This window comes from the organism of the source record quoted next, unplaced genomic scaffold (genome assembly GCF_019419815.1).
Source record: "Pyrus x bretschneideri cultivar Hongxiangsu unplaced genomic scaffold, Pyrus_bretschneideri_v1 Contig6, whole genome shotgun sequence".
Classification (NCBI taxonomy): Eukaryota; Viridiplantae; Streptophyta; class Magnoliopsida; order Rosales; family Rosaceae; genus Pyrus; species Pyrus x bretschneideri.
The window spans coordinates 3,533,539-3,552,397 of record NW_025999798.1 but is presented as its reverse complement, the minus strand read 5'-3'; the positions used below and the strand labels follow the sequence as shown (position 1 = coordinate 3,552,397).

Below are 18,859 nucleotides of genomic sequence, written 5' to 3'. Positions count from 1 at the left end.
GGTATTAGTTGAAGTGGGTTATGATATTTAAACTCTTCTTTTCTCATTGATACGGTGGATGTGGGAGATTTCAACACACCCCCTCACGTTGAACCCAATTAGTGGGTCACACGTAGGAGATCCACACATCGACAACCACAACCACGTGAAGCCAGGGGACTTACCCATCACATGGCAGTATAGTACAAACCGGCTCCCTAGCTTTGATACCATGTAGAATTATCAAAGAGACGGGCCATACAGCCCACTTCCAACAACACCGATATTGTCCTCAACTTGATAATTACCACATGCACAATTTGTCAGGTGTGGAGTTTTATCACAAAAGACCTCGGTATTAGTTGGAGTGGGGTTATGATATTTAAACTCTTCATTTTCTCATTGATACGGTCGATGTGAGATATTTCAACATATCTAATCTATAATTGTATGGGTTGCAAATTTGTCTTACATGTCTCTACCAATCCAATCATATTCTAAGGTCCAATCCATCCAACTCACCAAACGGGCCAAGTGACGTGAATATGAAATCCCAAGTTTTTGAAAGTGACCAAGTCGGGAAAAACAATTCCACCTTTGTTCCCTATCTCCTTCTGTATCGCTCTCCTCGCGTGATATAGTCGGGATAATAAAACTGGGACGGGCATTAACCGCAGCTAAGTTATTCAATGATTCCTTATCAAAAATTCAAGTAATCTTCCATCTTAGACATGAGACTCATAATCTCCTAAGAATTTTTCCTGCACTTTCACATGACCGTGATACGATGATACGAACAAAGTTGTTCACGTCGTTTTAAGAAACATAAAACCAGGTGAAACAAGATTCATGTGCTTCCGGCAATGGCAAAATCGATCACCTCTCCAAAATTCCGATTTATTAGTCTCTGGTATACGTGTAACAAGCACAATATCTGATACAGGAGCAATGATATGAATCCTAATAAGAATATGTTACACCGATTCAAACGAGTTGTCACTAAAACGCTGAAATTCTAAGGGATGATTTAATCGACGCTGGCGTTTTTACTCAAGGCCCGAACTCTGAGATTTGGTCAATTAATGAATATCACAAATTATAACGGATTTTACAGAACTCTAATCAAGATGGTGGTCCTGACTCGTAGATTTGAGTACAGTACCTCTGTCATTGCTGCTGTTTGCCCTAATGGGCTGTCGAATTTGAAGGATCTACACCGATAGCCTTAAAATACGCATTTTCTGCATTTGCTACCCGCATCTGAAACATCGTCCATTCCTTTCTACACCTTTCCCTTACCTGGAATCAGTATAGACAATAGCGATATCAGCAAACTTCATTAAAATAATTGCGCGTTTTTGTTGTTTATAAGATACTTTTGTGTGAGTAGTTGCTGTTTATAAGATAAAAATGCGAAACAATGACTCGTTGGAATAAGTGTTCTTGCATACCCCTTGCCATGGCGCCTTTCCATTTTGCGATTCACCCTACAGAAAGCCGAAAAAAAACTAAGCTTTTCGTACCAATATCTAAAATATGTTTATTAAGGAAACGAGATGATGACAGCCGCTAAAAAGTGATAATTACCTGGCTCCCCAATGAAGGAACAGTTTGATGAACGATCCACTGAGAATCTACAACGCCAATCTTCTCGTGCGCAGGCTGTTTGCAAAGAAAAAATGTGTTTAATTAGGAGTTCCATACAAATCCGGCCATCTGCAGATTACGAAATAAAGAACAAAACAGAAACGTTAAGGAGGTTAGGAAGTGGGTCACCAACCTCTACACATTTTCTCAGGGCAAAATCAAGACCCCAGCCGTGGACCAAGTCATTCTGCAAACACCAAGTGTAGCAATCACAGAATTAAGTAACAAGACGGCTAATTTAATCAAGTGCTATAAAGGTTATCCATCCTTAATACCTGAATCATATGCCACACACAGCGCCAGGCACTTCGAGAAAATACTGGAGCCATGATTTCAATAAAGCTGAATCAAGAAAAATTTATTAAACACAAATGTCAGATAAAAGGGGAGACAAACAACAGCACTAAAATGTCCTCTACAATTTCTTAATGTCTTACGCTGCACATGGAGGCAGAAGTGGGTCAGTGCACCAGCCTGGTTTTTCCTCTGTTTGTCTGGAACAATTCGAGACAAGGATTACAGGATTACTTCATAGTTCATAAACTAAACCCGAAACAAATAAATATATTTCAGTATAGGTTCCATGATTTTACTTATGAACTTCACGATCACCCCTCCTCTTTGTCATCTGCCATGTTAAACCTTTGTTGGGTTCCAAACCAGGCTGTGAAATCTCCAAACCATGCTTCTTCACTAGTCTTAGGTATCTGAAGTTGGATTGAAAAGGAAGGCATAAGAGATTAATTTAGTAGACTAACAAGCTCAACCTAAAAGAATTACTTCATAATGAAACTCACACTTCTGCATTAAAATGCTCTACTCCCAGGTCTTCATCCCAGATAAATATGTAGTCGTATGGCGCCACAATGTCAGGATGCAAAAACCGCTTGGCATACCACCTTTGACAAAATACTTAAAAGTAAAAAAACCAGAGAAACTATTCATTATTGAAGTAAAAGTAGGAGTTGACAATTGTTCATACCATTTAGTCTGCTTACGAGCACTAATATGTATAGCACGCTTAGACCACTCTAAGTCATCCCACTCAGTTGTTTGGCCATCGTAATGAAAAAGGAGAATTGTAAAGTTCTCTGAAAACTGTGAGAGAAATATATTTAGTCACACACATCCACCAGAGAGAGGGAGAGCGAAAGAGAGAGAGAGAGAGAGAGAGAGAGAGAGATGGAAACCTTTTTCACTGCTGCATCAATATTCTTTTTCTGATTCAAACCCACAGTGAATGTCACTAGGTACCTTGGTTTGATGGTCAAGTCCTGCAATTGTCAGCTTAATCAAAAGACTTGCACTGTGACTAACAACGAAACATCAAAATCAGAGGTATTGTGTGCCGCCGAAAACAAAGGATTTAACTTTGCATCCTCACTTGGACTAGAGAGAATTCAATAAACTAAAAAAAAAAAAAAAAAAAAAAATTCTTGTCATAGGCAACGAATACATATACTAAAGTAACTATTTTCTTTGGTATGAATTCCTAGACAAATCAAATGCGTAACACAGAAGATTCCACTTCCAGCTTTATTTGCAACAGCCATATACCAATATTTCATCATCCCATACGCATTAATTCAAGACATCCGAGAAACTGTAACTATTCTGCATTATCTTCAGTTTCCACTGTACCATTCTAGGCATTGCGGAGAGTCTAAAACTATTTTGCTTGTATAAGAAACAATATAATACACACCTCACTAGGCTTGCCCCATAATCTGCGCAAGTAGAAGTCTGACTCGGCTGCAACAATTCCTGGTGGTAGCATTTCTGCACCTCTAGGATTTGATGGCACCCAAATCTGCAGGGAATGTAAGCGTTAATCTAGATAAGTAATGCCTATATAATGAGGATTTACATGGTAGAACAAGAAGCTGTCAACTATATCGGAAAGGACACTCAGATTTTTTGCAACTATAGACCTGGTTGGACATTTGTATTACAAGTAGCCAAGATTCAATACACCCCTCATTACATAAAAACTTTCATACTGATGTAAAACCAGTCATTTCCGAACTTGTACTACTGCTAATGTCAGGGAGAGAAGGTATACCCTCGATTTGCCATTCGAACTCTGATCTTGACTTGAGCTATTTTTACTCCTTTCAGAAGGCCAAGAACTTAGATGTGATTGGCTGGAGATGTCTGATTTCTTGTCCTCAGTGTACGAAAGATCAACAGTTGGAAGAAGGCTGGATGAGAGATTCAGCTGTCACAAAATTGCACACGCAGTAAATATGTTTCGCCATCTAGGTAAGCAACCGAAAGGAGTGTAACAGATACCCAAAAAAATTGTGTACCTTTGTTAGTGACAATGTTGGAAAGGACACACCTATCAAGAATCCAAAAGCTACACCTACAAAAGTTGTCACAATAAGCCTCATGTTCTCATTTGGTTTTTTACCACCCGAACTGCAGCCAACAACATGCAAACGTAATTAGTGATGATCAGATCTCCATAATAAACTTAAAGAGCAACAAAAGTTGACTTCTTCCAATGGAAATAGACTGTAACAAAATTTAACCTGCGCGAAAGGATTCTCATGTTATTTACAAGCTTCTGACTATACATACAATCACGGAAAAATGAACTGCAAAGCGATAGCTGATCTGCATTATTTAACAGGTTTTCAGTTGCGAATTCCTTTAAAAGAAACGACAACCCTCATGGAGGAACGCAAAACCTAGTTTATCTTATACACAGGAAAATAAGTTTGAGCACACTACTTCAGGTAATACAAGAATATACAACTACGAAAATGACCCGACCATTTTTGTAAATAGATGAACAAACCATATTAATAGATGGGTAGCACTTGAAACTCACAACCCAAAGCTGCTGTAAGATGGATACGCTTTATCTCTCTCAATAACAACATCTCACTTTCCGCCGCATTTCAAATCGAATTCAGAGAATACATTGACCATTTAAAGGCAGAAACCGCATACCTATACCCCTAACCTACCAAGCAGGATTCTTCAAACACAATATAAAGAAGCAACAAGCAAGAAGTCATGTGCCCGTTCCTCGATCCCCGTCTACATACGGAGAAACGAAGCGATCATGTGCTTCCATTTGACAATGAGCAGCTAACACAAAGTCACAAAATCAAACACCCATTCATTGAAATGCTCCACGTGCTCCCTTTGAATTAAACACTAAGTAACAAAGACCACTTCTTCCCCACTACCTTAAATTACGACATAATAACAGCTGTTCTTGCTTAATTTCAAAGACAACGAACAAAACGACCAGGAAAACAAAAACATAAATCCAATTACTAAGTTAGCTCATGTGATTGAACATTTCCCGATCAAACATCTCTATTAACTTCAAAAATCAAAACATTAAAATCCACGAACGAAATCGCAAGCGAGTAGCACAAGGATCTAGCAACTTCGTAAATAGTGAAACCAAATAAAAATTCAAACAAAAATGAAAAATGATATTCGAAGCTAGATAATAACTTAACCGAGTTGAGCTGAGCAGAACTCTACCTAATTTTCTCGGTAACCAAACAGAAAACGAAACGAGTGAATCGAGAGAGAAAATAACCGACCTCATATAGCCCTGAGCAAGATCTGCTGGAGGGAAAAGCCGTTCAGGAGCTGGGAATCACGCGGAAAAGCACCTTCTGCGAATCCAAGCTTTTGCCGAGCTCAGGTGTGATCTCGGGGTTCAAATAGCGTGAGAGAAAAGAAGACTATAATTCCTGATATTTCCGAGGTTTTGAGGTTCACGTGTTTTTTCGGCGGTTGGCTGCAGGTACTTCGGCCGTAACGAATCGGTCGGAAGTGATTTGAATTGAGTGGGCGGTGGAGGTGATGGTGGAGGACGACTTTGTCTAGACTCGGGAGGGAAACACAAGGAGAAGTGACAATAAAGGGGATTTATATATTTTGTTTTTATTTTCGGTTTGTTTGTAAGTGCTTTCGAAATAATCGAAAGTATCTTTAAATGAAATATTTGTAAATTTTAAAATCATATAAAGTGTTTTTTTTTTTTTTTTTTTTTGTTGATTTTTGTATAATGAAATAAAATGTTTTTCTAAAATTGACTTGCATTTATTTATAGTATTTTCAAACAAGTTATTATTTGCGTGAGATCTCAGTAAAACAATTTAATTAAAATACTAATTAGTAGGATTAGTAACCAATTTATATTCCAAATGCGACTTTAATTAGAATTTTGACCATGATCAGACTCCTGAGTCCTTAATAGGTAAGCCACTTACATTCTTTCTATTATTATATTGGATTTCCATAAGAAAAATGTAACAGCATTTTAGTGCTTTTGCTTTTCGACTTTTCTTCTTTTCTTTTTTTAATTGAACGTACGATATTCATTGAAAATAAATCAAAATATATACAAATTGAGGATAATGTGCATAATGAATCTAGATAAAATCTTGCCAGTACTTTTAATCCAGTCGAAAGGAAAAGGGTGTCCCGCACAAACAAAAAAACCTATCCTCAAATGACAATACATAAGCAATTTACTCAATATCTTCGAACAAAATATCCCTAAACAAGTCAGGAGGTTCTTCAAACCACATAAACTTTGGATTACTACCGATTCCCACTCGAGCAAGGTGGTTCTTCAAACCACATAAACCTTTTCTTCTTGTTTTTGGCTTAATGCTGGTTTTGTTGGTTCCTTGTTTCATATTTTGGATTTATGGAGAAACGTGTGGGAAGGATGTCAAGGTCAATTACCAAGTGCCCTTGTATCATTGAAGTCGGCCAAATAAAATATATTACCACGATTTAATAAGGAAAAACAGGAGACGTGACTTATATACATATTTTTTTCTTTTTTTTGCATAATTTGATAGAAATTTTTCTATACAAATTATTAAAAAAACTATTAAAACGTAAATTTTTGTACAAAATTGTAACAGAAAAAATGTTGTACAATTTTCTTTTGGGGTGAAACTTATTACAAAAAATTTTGTAACAAAAAGTAATGTGTTAGTAAAATCCAAAGTAATTAAAGAAAATAATAAAAACAAGGCTTTAGCCAAATGGTCCCTTATTATCATAACTCCTTACTTTTGTCAATGAGATTTAAAAGTGATAAAAGTGGTCTTGATATTGTCCACTGTCAATCATTTAAATTCTTTTGTGAAAAATCTCTATTAAATTGAAGAAACCACTAGTTCAAGGAGATGAGTTGATATGACAAAAATACCCTCAATTTAACAGAGATTTCTGATAGAATCACCAAAGTGGGGAGTTATGTCAATCACAGTAACCATTTGAATAAAAGCCTAAAAACAATATCTAACTTAATAAATTTTGCACAATACCTAACTTAAAGATGCTTATTTTGAGGCCATACCAAAATTTATGATGTCCATGCTGAATATTTAGCATTTAATACCATAAGAAGTATGCAACAACAAATTATCTGATTGCAGTTGTGAATGTTTGTAATTAATTTTTGTTTATTATAACGATATATTTTTACACCAAGGGAAGGGGAACTCGGTTAAGCCATAAAATGGACAACCTAATTTGGTATTAAATTTGTCATCTACGAGATTCAAACTTAAGACCTCTCACTTGTCAATGAAGAAAAATACAATCAGATCGTAATATTGAATGACGTTCGTAATTAACTTAACTACAAGCTTTTTGTTGACGAAAAAGTCTTTATATACATATATATATATATAATTTTTTTTTTTTGAACAAACGAAAGAAAGTTTGTATAATTGACTTCTTTTTAGACATTACGAACTTATAGCGGCGTTCCACAAAAGATAAAAATAAGCATTTCGTTTCCACCTTTTCTTTTCCCCCGATTCATAATGAGAAATTATTTTTCTTTTAATTATTTATAAACCGATTCATAAGACAACAATTAATACATTCTTTCGAGGATGCATTTGACAAAGGCGATTTTTATGAGGCTAGCTAAAACATTGACTATTCTGGCACTGACTTTCATCGGACGGTGGAGAAGATTCAACGAAGCGTAGGAAGCAATCACTGTCCATCCTTTGGGTTGACCCTAAACTGAAGTTTGACCCGGCCAATAATAGGCCAACGGAATTCTCTCGGAATCATTTTGGTGAGAATTCTAGAGATTTGTAAATCGTATTTATTCATCATATATCGTACGATCAATTTTTATCATATAATATTTATATTTAATTTTAAATAAAAATATTTAAAATAATTTTACTAATCTTCGAAATCTCCACAAAAAAAAATCTAACAAGAATCCGGAATCAATAATAGGAGCTGTACGTCCCCGCATATTAACGTTGAGCGGGGCAGTGGGCAGTGGGCAGTTGGCCGGTCCGGAAGGGCCGCATAATCTCGAACCATCGTGGTGCTTCCACGTGGTGCCATAATACTAAGTGGGTGGGACACACAACTGCATGTTCCCAAATCGATTGGCCAGATTGTTGGGCCGACATGTCGTATAAACGTGTAGACTAGTCATCAAACTTTGGGCAATCGATAGTGCCAAAGGATGTTCCGGTTTGGTACTATTAATTGTGTGGATATAAACAAAGTTAATGCGAAAAATACAGTGCCATGCTTCCGCTATGCTCTTGCTTTGCAAAGTGGACAAATATTAATGCGTCAAAAACGATGTTATGAGAGGTCTTATTCATTAAAATTAGATAAGAAAAGGGGGGATTTGAGTGGCCAACTATACGATCGTGACATCGTTGCCTATACCCTTTCACAAATGTTATTTGAGGTTGTTTTAGGAGTGAAATTAGTACACTAAAAATGGTGTAAAGCCAATCACAAGATAGTTATTTAGGAAACACGAGGGTAAGGCTATGGTTAAGAGCTCGTGTGAAAATGCTTTTAAAATAATCGAAGATGTTTCTGAAGTGCTTTTTAGAAGAAGAACTAGATGTGTTTTTTGCAGGAAGCACTTCAAGTGATGTTTCAAAATCCACTTGATTTTAAAAAAACGATTGATTTAAAAAACATTTTCATCACCAGCCTTAAGTATTTACGGTTTCATGCAGCTCCGCTCTATCTCTCTTATCCTGTAATCAAGAGTGACAAACTTGAATTATTATAATTCCGACATAAAAAAAGCAACAAACCAAATCTCCCAAACCCAAGCTATGAGTATGGCTTTGACGCACTAAGATGTTGAGCAGCGTGCACCAACGGGGGGTCGGGTCTTGTCGGTTTTTCAACTCTTGTTTGGTTACATCTTTTTGTCATTAATAGCCGACCACACGTAGTGGAAAAAGATTTTGTTGTTATTGTTTTAATCCCTTAGTTTTGGACAGTATAATTTTTGTAAAAGCCCAAAAGGCACAAAACAAAGCAGGGCCCAAAAACAAGGGAGGGCCACATGAAATCTAACGTACTCAAGAAATCAAGTTTGCTAGGTGTTTTATACTCTTTTAAGTTTGTAAGCTTTACAGACAACTTTTACATACGAGTGAAGAATCTTCAAACAGGAAACTACACATGGTGCATATACGCATGCGGATTCCGATAGCGCCCTATTTGTCCTTATTTATGTACAAGAGTATGCATGGTGTGGAACGGGGGAGAAACTATACAGAACTTCCACCAAATTGCAAGTATTAGGTTTAGACGCATCATCAAGGAAAAAAATTTCCAAATTCTACCACCTCATTCTCGCAAATCATCAGATAGAGGCAGGATTAATTCTCTGGTCTTTGAACAATCTTACCGATGAAAGCTTCAATTCTTTCTACGCCCCCTGAGCAGGGCCATCAATATCGGATATTTCCATGAGAGAAGGCAGCCACAGTTCTACTCGAGTTCCACCTGCTCCAAGTTCAGCATCTGTGATTCGGGGTGATATGACACGGACAACACAGCCATAACTTTCGAGGATCTCACGAGCAACTGTCAGCCCGGCCACAAAGTTCCAGGTCATGTTGTCTTCAACCATATTTTCTGAGAAGAGATCGGCTCCAAAAGGAGTGAGAGAATGCATTTGTGTCTGAAGACAAATAATCCAACACTAAAGTTAATCCATGACGAACTGTATGCAGTGATGGTGAGTTACAATCGACGAATAAAAGAAAAGTTAAATCTCTAATTGTTTATAGAAGATCAAGTTAGCAGAGTTCAAAGTCTGCAACTATTACCATATAGTGCATATCAGGCCCATCGTCATCAATTACTACAAGAGCACCACCTGCTGGTGCTCCAGTAGACACAATTTCTACCTTTCCCCCACTGTGCGTACGCAGTAATGCACTCTCGATTAAATTGCTCAGAGCCTGTCGCAAAGCAGGTTCTTCTACAGCAACTTGCAAAGAGTTTTCAAGTTCATTCAGTTCTACCACGCGCTGCTGGTTTTTAGCCAGAGGTCTTACAGCTTCAACCAAATCTACGAGTATATCAGAAACATTGCATGGTCTTCCTGACATAATTGACAAGCATTAGGAAAATGATACGTTCTATGTTATAAGAGGGGCATTAATTTAAAGTATCCAGCTCTATGCACTAGTGAAAACAATAGTGATATACTCAATTTTGTTTTTCTTTTCCATATTCTTTGGAATCTGAAATGATGATCTCAGAATTTATAGGCTACCTAATCCCATTTTGCTGTAAAGGAGCAAGGGCTAGGGGTGGCATGGGCATCTCCATATCTTTGGTTGCGGCATTTAGAGAATGTTGTTCGCTTGGCACTTGCATCTTAATGCTGGAACTATCCCTTGGAAGGTTATTCAGTAACCGAGACCTCACTGAGTCAGGATAGGAATATGTTGAATCATGTTCACCAGAGCGCATGATATTAGCCTAGAAAAATCAGATGGAAAGGTCAGTGTGTCTGACCCATAGCGATAATAATATAGACGGAACTTCAAATTTTGTAAGTCTCAGAGAAAATTTGTAAGTTCCAACTACATAGTACAGGTATGACTGAAAAATATCTTGAGCATGCATATCTCAGAAAAATTTGAAAGGACATACAACAATGGGAACAGATTGCCAAAAATGACTAGGAAACTGCTGATAAACAGATTGACTCCTTGAAGACAGTATAAGAAGCCTCAATGACAACGGAATGTATAAGATTAAAACGTGTCAGAGAGAGAGAGGGAAAGAGACTAAGTGCCTTGGTCAAGTAGACAGCATCCTGGAGTTGCTGAAGGGTATCTTTCATATGATCGCCTTGCACCCGTATATTTTCAACAATGTCATAAGAAATCTACATAAGCACACCATTACAGTGTAAATACAGGACATAAAATGAATATATGTAAGGCAAAAATTATATAAAAAAGGTCATATACAAAGACAAACCTCACTCCTCTTCATATGCATGGATAACATTTTACTTAAGGTTCGAAGGCTAGAAAGAGGACCACGAATCTGGAAGAATACATGGCGTGAGGAAAATTAAAAAATAATCACTTCCATATTAAGAAAATGCAAAGCCAAATCACAAATGCAATAACAGTTGTCTTACTTGTTCAACCAGACTACCCATCCTGACATTATTCTGCCATGATGACTGCTGGAGTAGCATTGCCTTCTGCAGAAGTAGGCATTTTTTTTATCAGCAATTAAGACGAATGGACTTTAAAAGACACAAATATAGTCATGGCCGCCACACACCATAAGTAAAAATTACCATTATTAATTCACTGTTAGTACCTGATCCATAACATACGCCAAAGCTATAGACCGAGAAATGTTGATAGCATTTGATATCTGCTCAGCACTAAACTTGTATACTCTTAATGATGGTTCCACGTGATCATCCAGACTGAGAGGAGTACCCCAAGATTTGACATTGGAGCTTGGAGGCAAAGCATAGGCTTCCTCAGGAGTCGGGCGGCAAACCAAATCACGATCCTCACCCTGAACACTCCCGGGTGGCGGAGGCATTTCCATCCCGGGAAGTTCAGCAACCAAGAAGCCTACCACAAAAGGGTGCTTCACCATCGGAAAAACCACAGCTTTACACTCAGCTACAACTTCCACCTACAAATTCAATTCCCAACTGAATGTATTCAGTCACAATATATCAATCCACAACTAAGACTAAACACTAATACTTCAAATTCAGTATCTACTTTGTGATTGGAGAGCACGGCCTCCGTGGCGCGAAAACCGGCAGCAACACTAAAACTTCCGACTAATATCACAATGTCTGATGCCTTCACTCCTGGATGGCAAGTTACCCTACGAAGCTCTAATCGGTCCATCACATAACTACCAGCTGGTCTTACATACACCTATATACACACATATATACGTATGAATCCAAAATTATACATATACTATACATACATGAACGTACACAAATGTAATCCATAATTAATCATGCAGAAACAAAATTAGCAATGTGATTAATAGATAGTAAGATATTATTTTGCCTAAACTGACCGAGAGGAGAGCACCGGGGTCGACGATTCGGCGAAAGAGGTCCAACTGCTGAATGCAGAGTCTTTGAAAGTCGGGGCTGGGAAGCACGATGCCGCTCTTCTGGTCCTTCTCGATCCTCTGCATGAAGTCGACGGGGGAAGTGGAGGCTCTGCGGATGGCGGAGGCGACGGCGGAGGCGGAGGGGACCATGGAATTGGAGTCGGGGTCGCCATCGGAGGCGGAGTGAGTGACGTGGCGGATGGTCTGCGGGGAGCTAGGGTTAGGGTTTTGGAGGGAGGAGGGGGAAAAGGCGTTGATGGTGAGGAGGTCATGGGGTCGGGGAGTGGAGGTGGCGTTGGGTTTGAGGGAGGCGGGGAGTTTGTGGGAAATGGGGGGAAAGAGGAGGGTAGAAGCGGAAATTGACGGGTGCTGGTGGGTGGTTGCAGAGAGAAGAAGCATTTGGAGACGGAGGAGGGGGAGGAGGAGGTTGTGGTGGTGAGTTGAATGGAGCGAGTCAGAGTGAGTGGACGGAGGTAAAAGTCAATCTGCCGATAAAACGCTGACTGATTTTCTGTTGCGGGCTGAGCTTAGAAGGACTAACCGACAGTAGTACAAACCTCTGAAATTACTGAATGCCATTTCAGTTGTCCGACGTCGTTTGGGCGCCAAAAATTTTGCCTTTTTCATTTGTTATTTATTTAATTTATGTTGCTAAAGTGTGAATAACAATTATTATTATTATTATTTTTGAATCGAAATAACAGCAACAATTCTTTTTTGAATTTATTTCGGAGACAAAACGAGATTTAATTGTTTAATTGATAAAATCTTTCTACTTATTTTCTTGTGTTTTGATTCAATTAATTGATATGATTGATTGTTTAAGTATAATATCAATCACAAATAAATCCCGAATTGGTTAATCAATAATGACAATGAATGAAATTATAGTTAAGCAAAATTAATCATGAACAAGATTTTCTTGAAACATTATTGTTTAAGAATCGAACATTGTTTAAAGCTATATAGATTAAAATAGCACATTTGGGCTTGACAAAGTTGATTTGGTGTTCACTCATGAACACTTAAATTTGAATCCCTTTTTTCAAAAGATAGAATCTAACCTCTTACCGCCACACTCACCACCATGATATTGGCAACCATCGAATTTTGTTAATTTTTAAATATTGGCTACCATCTCATATTCAAAATGTAAAGTCATGTTTTTCTTTTTCGGGTTCACAAAACAGTTTCATTTGTAAAACATAATCGAACGAGACCTTAGATTTTTGTGATGCAAGTATAAAGTGTTGGTGCATGTATCTTGGAGAGGACAAGTCAACTGGTTTGTGGACTTTATAACCACAGTGGGTTTGAATCTTCTTAAAGAGAACGAGATGCACGCGTCTCAGCCTAATTGTCCAAGTGCTTCTTAGAAAAACATTATAATTTACTTGTAATTTTTCCAACGTAAAGTATCGTATACGTATGAATATAAAATTTAGGAATCATGACAAATTGATAATTACATCTTTAGGGAAGAATTAAACCCTAAACTATTCCTATCTTGAGAATCCGAGACTTGGCCTCCTTGTGCAGAAACATACAACGAGGATTGTTGCAAGGCACACTTTCTAGGCATGCGTGACAATACCTTCTCGTTACCAAAGCATGCCCTCAAGGCTCTACCATCCGACCAGAGGAACGTCCGGCCATCGACTCTTTGAACACAACGAATCGCTTCCACCTCTTTCGAGTAAGTAATAAATACATTACTACACGTATATTCTGTAAATCGCCGGATGAAAACATTCACAACCTTCCCATACTGCCCGAAATATTTTCTCCGCCGCAAAAGGTGTTCGTCCGCCAGATCAAGCGGCAACCCTACTATGTGAACAAGGTTCCGTTGGACCACCCGCACGCCACTGAGCTGCTGCTTCCGGCGACGCGCTTCCATGTCAATCTTCATCTTTTTCAGTTCAGCCGCCAGTCTCTCATACCTTTGGCCCGTCGACCCTACGATATTCTCCTTGTCGTAAGGTGCACGGCACGCAGGGCATCGCCCTTCCCTCTCGTCCTTCTCGGCCATGTCCATTATTTGGTGCCAACACCAAAGGCATATCTCGTAACCGCACTCGCACGGGTGCAATTGCTTATCTGTCAAATCCATCTCCTCCGCGCAGAGCGGACAACAAGGCTTTTCTTCCTGCGGATCACTCATGACTTATAATTGTGTATAATTACGAATTTACCAGTTGTGGATCGACAGGAAGAGGATGAGATTGTGATAACCCTAGGTCGATTGTGTTCCAAAACAAAGAGACAGAGAGGGAGAGAGAGAGATTGGTGTAGGTATGTTTCCGTCTTATTGAACCACACCCCTTATATATAGAATTAGGTTGCTTGGAGGGTACCCCAAAATTTCCCTATTTTACGTGGGAAAAATATTTGTTGTCGGTGGGAAAAGTATTTATATACCTAGATATTGTACGTATTTTTGGGACAACATAATTTACCGGATTTATATCATTATTCATGTTTACTTATTGAGGATACAAGAAAAAATAGATCGGGAACATGCCAAAAATTTTAGTCTTCAAAGGAGATAGAGCTTCTGTATATATAATATACTCAGAATCACCACTAAGGGGGTATAAGAGGTGCCACGGCACAATGCCCCAAATTGCGAGGGCCTGATTTTTCATTTTTGCATGTATATATTTATATACAGGTTTTTTATGCAAAGAGATTCTTATTTTTTTTCAAAATATGAGGATTATGTGTGGGTCCACTCCACGTCAAACTTAAACAATCCGAACGTCTATTTTATAAGTCTCGATTCATAGATTATCTTTACAAAAATTCAATTAAATCCGAAACCATTTGTCTATTTAATTATCAAGATAAAATTTTATTGTTTTTTATATAACAAAATATTCGTCAATTTTTTTTAACCCAATTAGATGTCTTAAATATTTCTAATTTGGCTAATATTTTGCAAGGATGATCTATGAGATGCAACTTGAAAAATAGACGGTTTGGATTGTTAAAGTTCGATGTGGTATGGACCCCATAACTAATTCCTATTTTTATAAATAAATAAAAAATGGAAATCTCTTCCCTTAGAGCAGCTCTAGTGTAGGAAAGGCCCCCCAAGGCAACTGCCTATTGAATCCCCTCCAGTGAGCAGTAACTGCATTTAATGAACAGTAATTGTCTTTTGCATCTCCACCCCTAAACTGAATAGCCATGGCAATATGCAATAAAATATTAGTATTTTTTTATTTTATAAAATAATAAAAAATAATTTTATTTCAAATTTCAAATATGATTTTTAATCGGTATCGTTGTACCACGTTTCATTAAATAAGAAATTACAACCTAAAGTATTTGAGAAAATATAAAACTGTGGGGTGGAAGATAATGATAAGATATTTATAGAAAATTAAATCTTTTTTTTTTAATTTTTAAATTTTTTTCGGATTTTTTATTAATTGTTTACATTTTTTTTTATTAATTTTATAATGTAGTTGATGTTAGCTTGCCCTAAGGCACTCGAGCCTACGATTCGAGCCCGCCCTCTCACTCGCCCCCACCAACCCCGCTAGCCCAATCGCCCGCATGGGCTGGAGTAAGGAGGGGAGGCAATTGGATTGAAAACCTCCTTGATCCACCCGGTTATCCACAACGGTGGAGCTGCTCTTAAAAGCTTCCTATCTATATATACCTAAATGTGTAGGTAGTTAACAAACATGATTTGCTAGCGCTGGTGGTCTTTGGGCTATTTTATATCCGATTTCTTTTCTTCTTCTTTTTCAATTTTCTATAACTTTCACAAAAAAATGACACAAAGGTTTGAACCTGTACCTCTTAAAATCAATGGAAAACACTAATACACGGCTCCACTAGTGGTGTTTATAAAATTCCTCGTCCTATTACAATTTATAGATCTACAATTGAAAACCAATTACAATTTTAGAATTTCTCAAGGTTTTCGAATTACTTTCACACAAGGCCCTTGACATCTCAGGGCCGGCCTGAATATACACTATCATGCATGCATGCACATCCTTCAGATTAGCACAAATCATTTTATCAACAAAACAGTGGTTATTGCACTCCTTTCTTCCTTATTTGTTTCACTGGCTAGGGAGGATGGTGTTTTAGGATTTTTCTCAAGACTTGCTAGGACCCCTAATCCAGCTGAGCTTGCCACCGAATACCAGAATTTTCTTGACCATTGGTCTTCCACCTTGAACATGGCGATGGATAGCAGTCCTGCAGTCTCATCAGCAATTATGTTAGTAAACCTTTTTGGTAATTGCCCCTGTTTCATGTTTTAATAGATTTTTCGTAATTGCTTCCGTGACACTGGCTTAGAATTTGGTGATAACACTTACACTGATCATGTTGCGATGGAATCGGGATCGAAGATTCAAAAGGGTTTGAGAACAAAAACAGTCAGGAGGCATTCGGTATTAGACACGGAAGGCGCTCATGCGGACTACTGACGCTCAAGCGGACTGCGACATATTTGTTTTTCTTTTTGAATTTCTATTGTAATCTAAAGTTGATTTTACGGGTGTCATTTAGTATTACGGTCTAGTGATATTCCTCTCCATCTGTAAGTAAGAAGTCTTAGGTTCGATTCTCACCAAAGACGAATTTGAACCATAGTCTTGCTAGTTCTTATGAGACTTAGCTCACTCCATCACCATCTTAGTGTAGATAATATTGTTTGCTAAAAAAAAAACAAAAAAAAGCTGATTTTACGGCTTATGCAAAAGGGTAATGCTAGGGAGACCAAATTTTGTAACTTAAATGACATGGAAGTTAACAATTGGATTATTACTTACGTGTTGATTAATGTGTTTATTTCTTATTGGTAGCACATCACTTAGTTTGCAAATTTAGTCTATCTAGCATTACTATGTGAGAAAGCATATGAGAATACAAGTGAGCCACCAAAAGAGTTAATTTAAGGGGTGAGAAATAGTTTATGACCTTAGACTGAGAAAGAAAGGGTTGTTTTCTTGAACAAAATTTGTACTCTCTTGTAGTGAAATTTCTCATGGGATCGCCGAAGAGGGATTAGGATTCTCGCTGGATCCTCTAAATCACCCATATTCTCGTTCCCCTCTCCTCTGCAACAATCACCATCACTGCTGCAAACAAACCTAAACGCGCTGCTGCAAACCTACCGCTGCAAATGCGGTGGAGGTGAGCGTGCAACACGAGAACTGCATAGAGGACGCAAGGGCTTTCGTCGTGTTGGCTGCAGTTGTTGATCTGAGGATGGATGCTTGCAGGATTTTCTCGCAACGGCTAAGGAATGAGCTTGGATGGGGGTGATGTCGATGTGCTTTGGTAATTGCAGAGGAGAGTGGGGAATATGAGTTGAAGAGATAGTTCATTTTCAGCCACACAATTCTATTACGGACGGCTGAGATTGGGTGATCCGGAGAATCCGAATATAATGGATCCGGCGAGGATCCTAGTCCGCCAAAGAGGACGTAGGCACGTTGCCCAACCTCTATAAATATTGTTAGGTTTAATTTTCTGCTACTATTAAAACCTCTAATCCAATCCATTTTCACTAAGGTTCTAAAAAACGCTAGGTGCTAGTCGGATGGCGGACAGGCGCCTAGCGCCTAGGCGGATTTATGTATATTTATTATATATATTATAAAGTATGAGTATATTTGTAAAATTTTAGGGCTTTTTATGTTAGTTTTATAACATTTACTCAGCCCACATATTTTAATTATTATTAGGCTTTGCTTCTCATTTAATAAACAACATTGTTTTTTTTATATAAAAATAATTTTTTTATTCCCTAATGGCAGACAAAAAATGATAAAAAGAGAAAAAAAATTGACATAGATGTGGCAACACATCTATCTTCCCACTTTATTTCTTATCTACCCGTGAACCATATCACAAAATCCCAGGAATCTCATCTCTCTTCCAACTTTATTTCTTATCAACCCGTGAACCATATCACAAAATCCTAGAAATCTCTCTCTCTCTCTCTCTGTCTCTTTCCAGAAACCTCTCGCAAAGCAACCTCCATGGCTATCTCTCTCTGTCTCTGTCTCTTTCTAGAAACCTCTCGCAAAGCAACCTCCATGGCTATATATATATATATATCTCTCTCTCTCTCTCGTTATTTTTCCAGAAACCTTTAGCAAAGCAATGCCTATATTCAGATGCGGACGTAGATGGGAGTTTCGATGCAGATGCGAGAGTTAGAGTTGCAGATCCGATGAGAGTTCAAGATGGCAAAAGTTGTAGAGCCTTCAACGCTGGCAAGAATTTCAAACCGCCTTGAGCATCGCCTAGCACCACCTAGAGCGCCTACGCGGCCGCCTAGATACCCACCGACTTTTGTAACGATTTCCCCCAAATCGCATTGGAAGACCACCGCCAAATGCCTAGGCGGCCGCCTAGGCGTTTTTTAGAACACTTTTGACTAATTCAAAAGGGCCTAACGTAACTTGAAGATACTTGACCGAATAATTTAGCTAATTATAGAGCAAGAATTTTATGGTTATAATACAAAAACATACCATATACAAGTTCGTTATCATCGAATTCATAATTGGTTTAATTCAAATCAATATTCGTTTAATAGAGAATTGAATTTACAAAATACCATTCCCGCAGTTGAATCCTAATCTTTCTTTATTTGGATCAAGGACTTCGTCCCAATTGGCGTTACATTGTTCAAATAAGAGCATAAAACAAAATACAAGCGAAAGAATAAACTACAAAATAGCATTTTTCTATGGGAAAAACGGAAAATACAACCGAAAAAGTAAACTACAAAATAGCAGTGAAGAGTTTCATGCTAAACTTTTTTTAACAAATAATAGAT

At 38.0% G+C, this 18,859-nt stretch overlaps 3 protein-coding genes across 5 annotated transcripts; all 3 read right to left on the bottom strand.

Moving 5' to 3' along the window:
- Positions 1-857: 857 nt before the first annotated feature.
- LOC125471579 lies at positions 858-5,534 on the bottom strand. 3 transcript variants are annotated; one of them, XM_048572171.1, is made up of 15 exons: positions 5,134-5,534; positions 4,161-4,245; positions 3,936-4,047; positions 3,689-3,844; positions 3,332-3,436; positions 2,817-2,900; positions 2,609-2,724; positions 2,424-2,525; positions 2,220-2,333; positions 2,064-2,120; positions 1,902-1,968; positions 1,760-1,813; positions 1,567-1,641; positions 1,431-1,466; positions 858-1,278 (listed from the first exon to the last, which is right to left on the bottom strand). In XM_048572171.1, the coding sequence occupies exons 1-15, from the start codon at positions 5,198-5,200 to the stop codon at positions 1,165-1,167; spliced, it is 1,344 nt and encodes a 447-aa protein (XP_048428128.1). In that variant the 5' UTR covers positions 5,201-5,534; the 3' UTR covers positions 858-1,164. The 3 variants fall into 3 exon arrangements, with proteins under 3 accessions (XP_048428128.1, XP_048428129.1, XP_048428130.1); XM_048572172.1 differs by having other exon boundaries at positions 5,196-5,528; XM_048572173.1 differs by lacking the exon at positions 4,161-4,245 and having other exon boundaries at positions 5,196-5,528.
- Positions 5,535-8,987: 3,453 nt separating this feature from the next.
- Positions 8,988-12,516, bottom strand: LOC125471571 (chloroplast sensor kinase, chloroplastic). The gene is made up of 9 exons (XM_048572146.1): positions 12,001-12,516; positions 11,688-11,849; positions 11,266-11,595; positions 11,078-11,143; positions 10,912-10,980; positions 10,724-10,816; positions 10,196-10,404; positions 9,744-10,017; positions 8,988-9,595 (listed from the first exon to the last, which is right to left on the bottom strand). The coding sequence occupies exons 1-9, from the start codon at positions 12,436-12,438 to the stop codon at positions 9,341-9,343; spliced, it is 1,896 nt and encodes a 631-aa protein (XP_048428103.1). The 5' UTR covers positions 12,439-12,516; the 3' UTR covers positions 8,988-9,340.
- A 988-nt stretch (positions 12,517-13,504) lies between these two features.
- LOC125471382 (putative general negative regulator of transcription C16C9.04c) lies at positions 13,505-14,203 on the bottom strand. The gene has a single exon (XM_048571707.1). The coding sequence runs from the start codon at positions 14,201-14,203 to the stop codon at positions 13,505-13,507; it is 699 nt and encodes a 232-aa protein (XP_048427664.1).
- Positions 14,204-18,859: the final 4,656 nt, after the last annotated feature.

Excerpts from the sequence above, each read along its gene's own strand:
- LOC125471579 (XM_048572171.1), bottom strand. The coding sequence starts at position 5,200 with ATGAGGTCGGTTATTTTCTCTCTCGATTCACTCGTTTCGTTTTCTGTT. Across the intron at positions 2,725-2,816 it reads TTGATGCAGCAGTGAAAAAG|TTTTCAGAGAACTTTACAAT; the intron begins GTTTCCATCTCT and ends TTTCTCTCACAG. Across the intron at positions 2,334-2,423 it reads GAGCATTTTAATGCAGAAGT|ATACCTAAGACTAGTGAAGA; the intron begins GTGAGTTTCATT and ends ATCCAACTTCAG.
- LOC125471382 (XM_048571707.1), bottom strand. The coding sequence starts at position 14,203 with ATGAGTGATCCGCAGGAAGAAAAGCCTTGTTGTCCGCTCTGCGCGGAG.
- LOC125471571 (XM_048572146.1), bottom strand. The coding sequence starts at position 12,438 with ATGCTTCTTCTCTCTGCAACCACCCACCAGCACCCGTCAATTTCCGCT. Across the intron at positions 11,596-11,687 it reads CCGTGCTCTCCAATCACAAA|GTGGAAGTTGTAGCTGAGTG; the intron begins GTAGATACTGAA and ends TTGAATTTGTAG. Across the intron at positions 9,596-9,743 it reads GGCCTGATATGCACTATATG|ACACAAATGCATTCTCTCAC; the intron begins GTAATAGTTGCA and ends ATTTGTCTTCAG.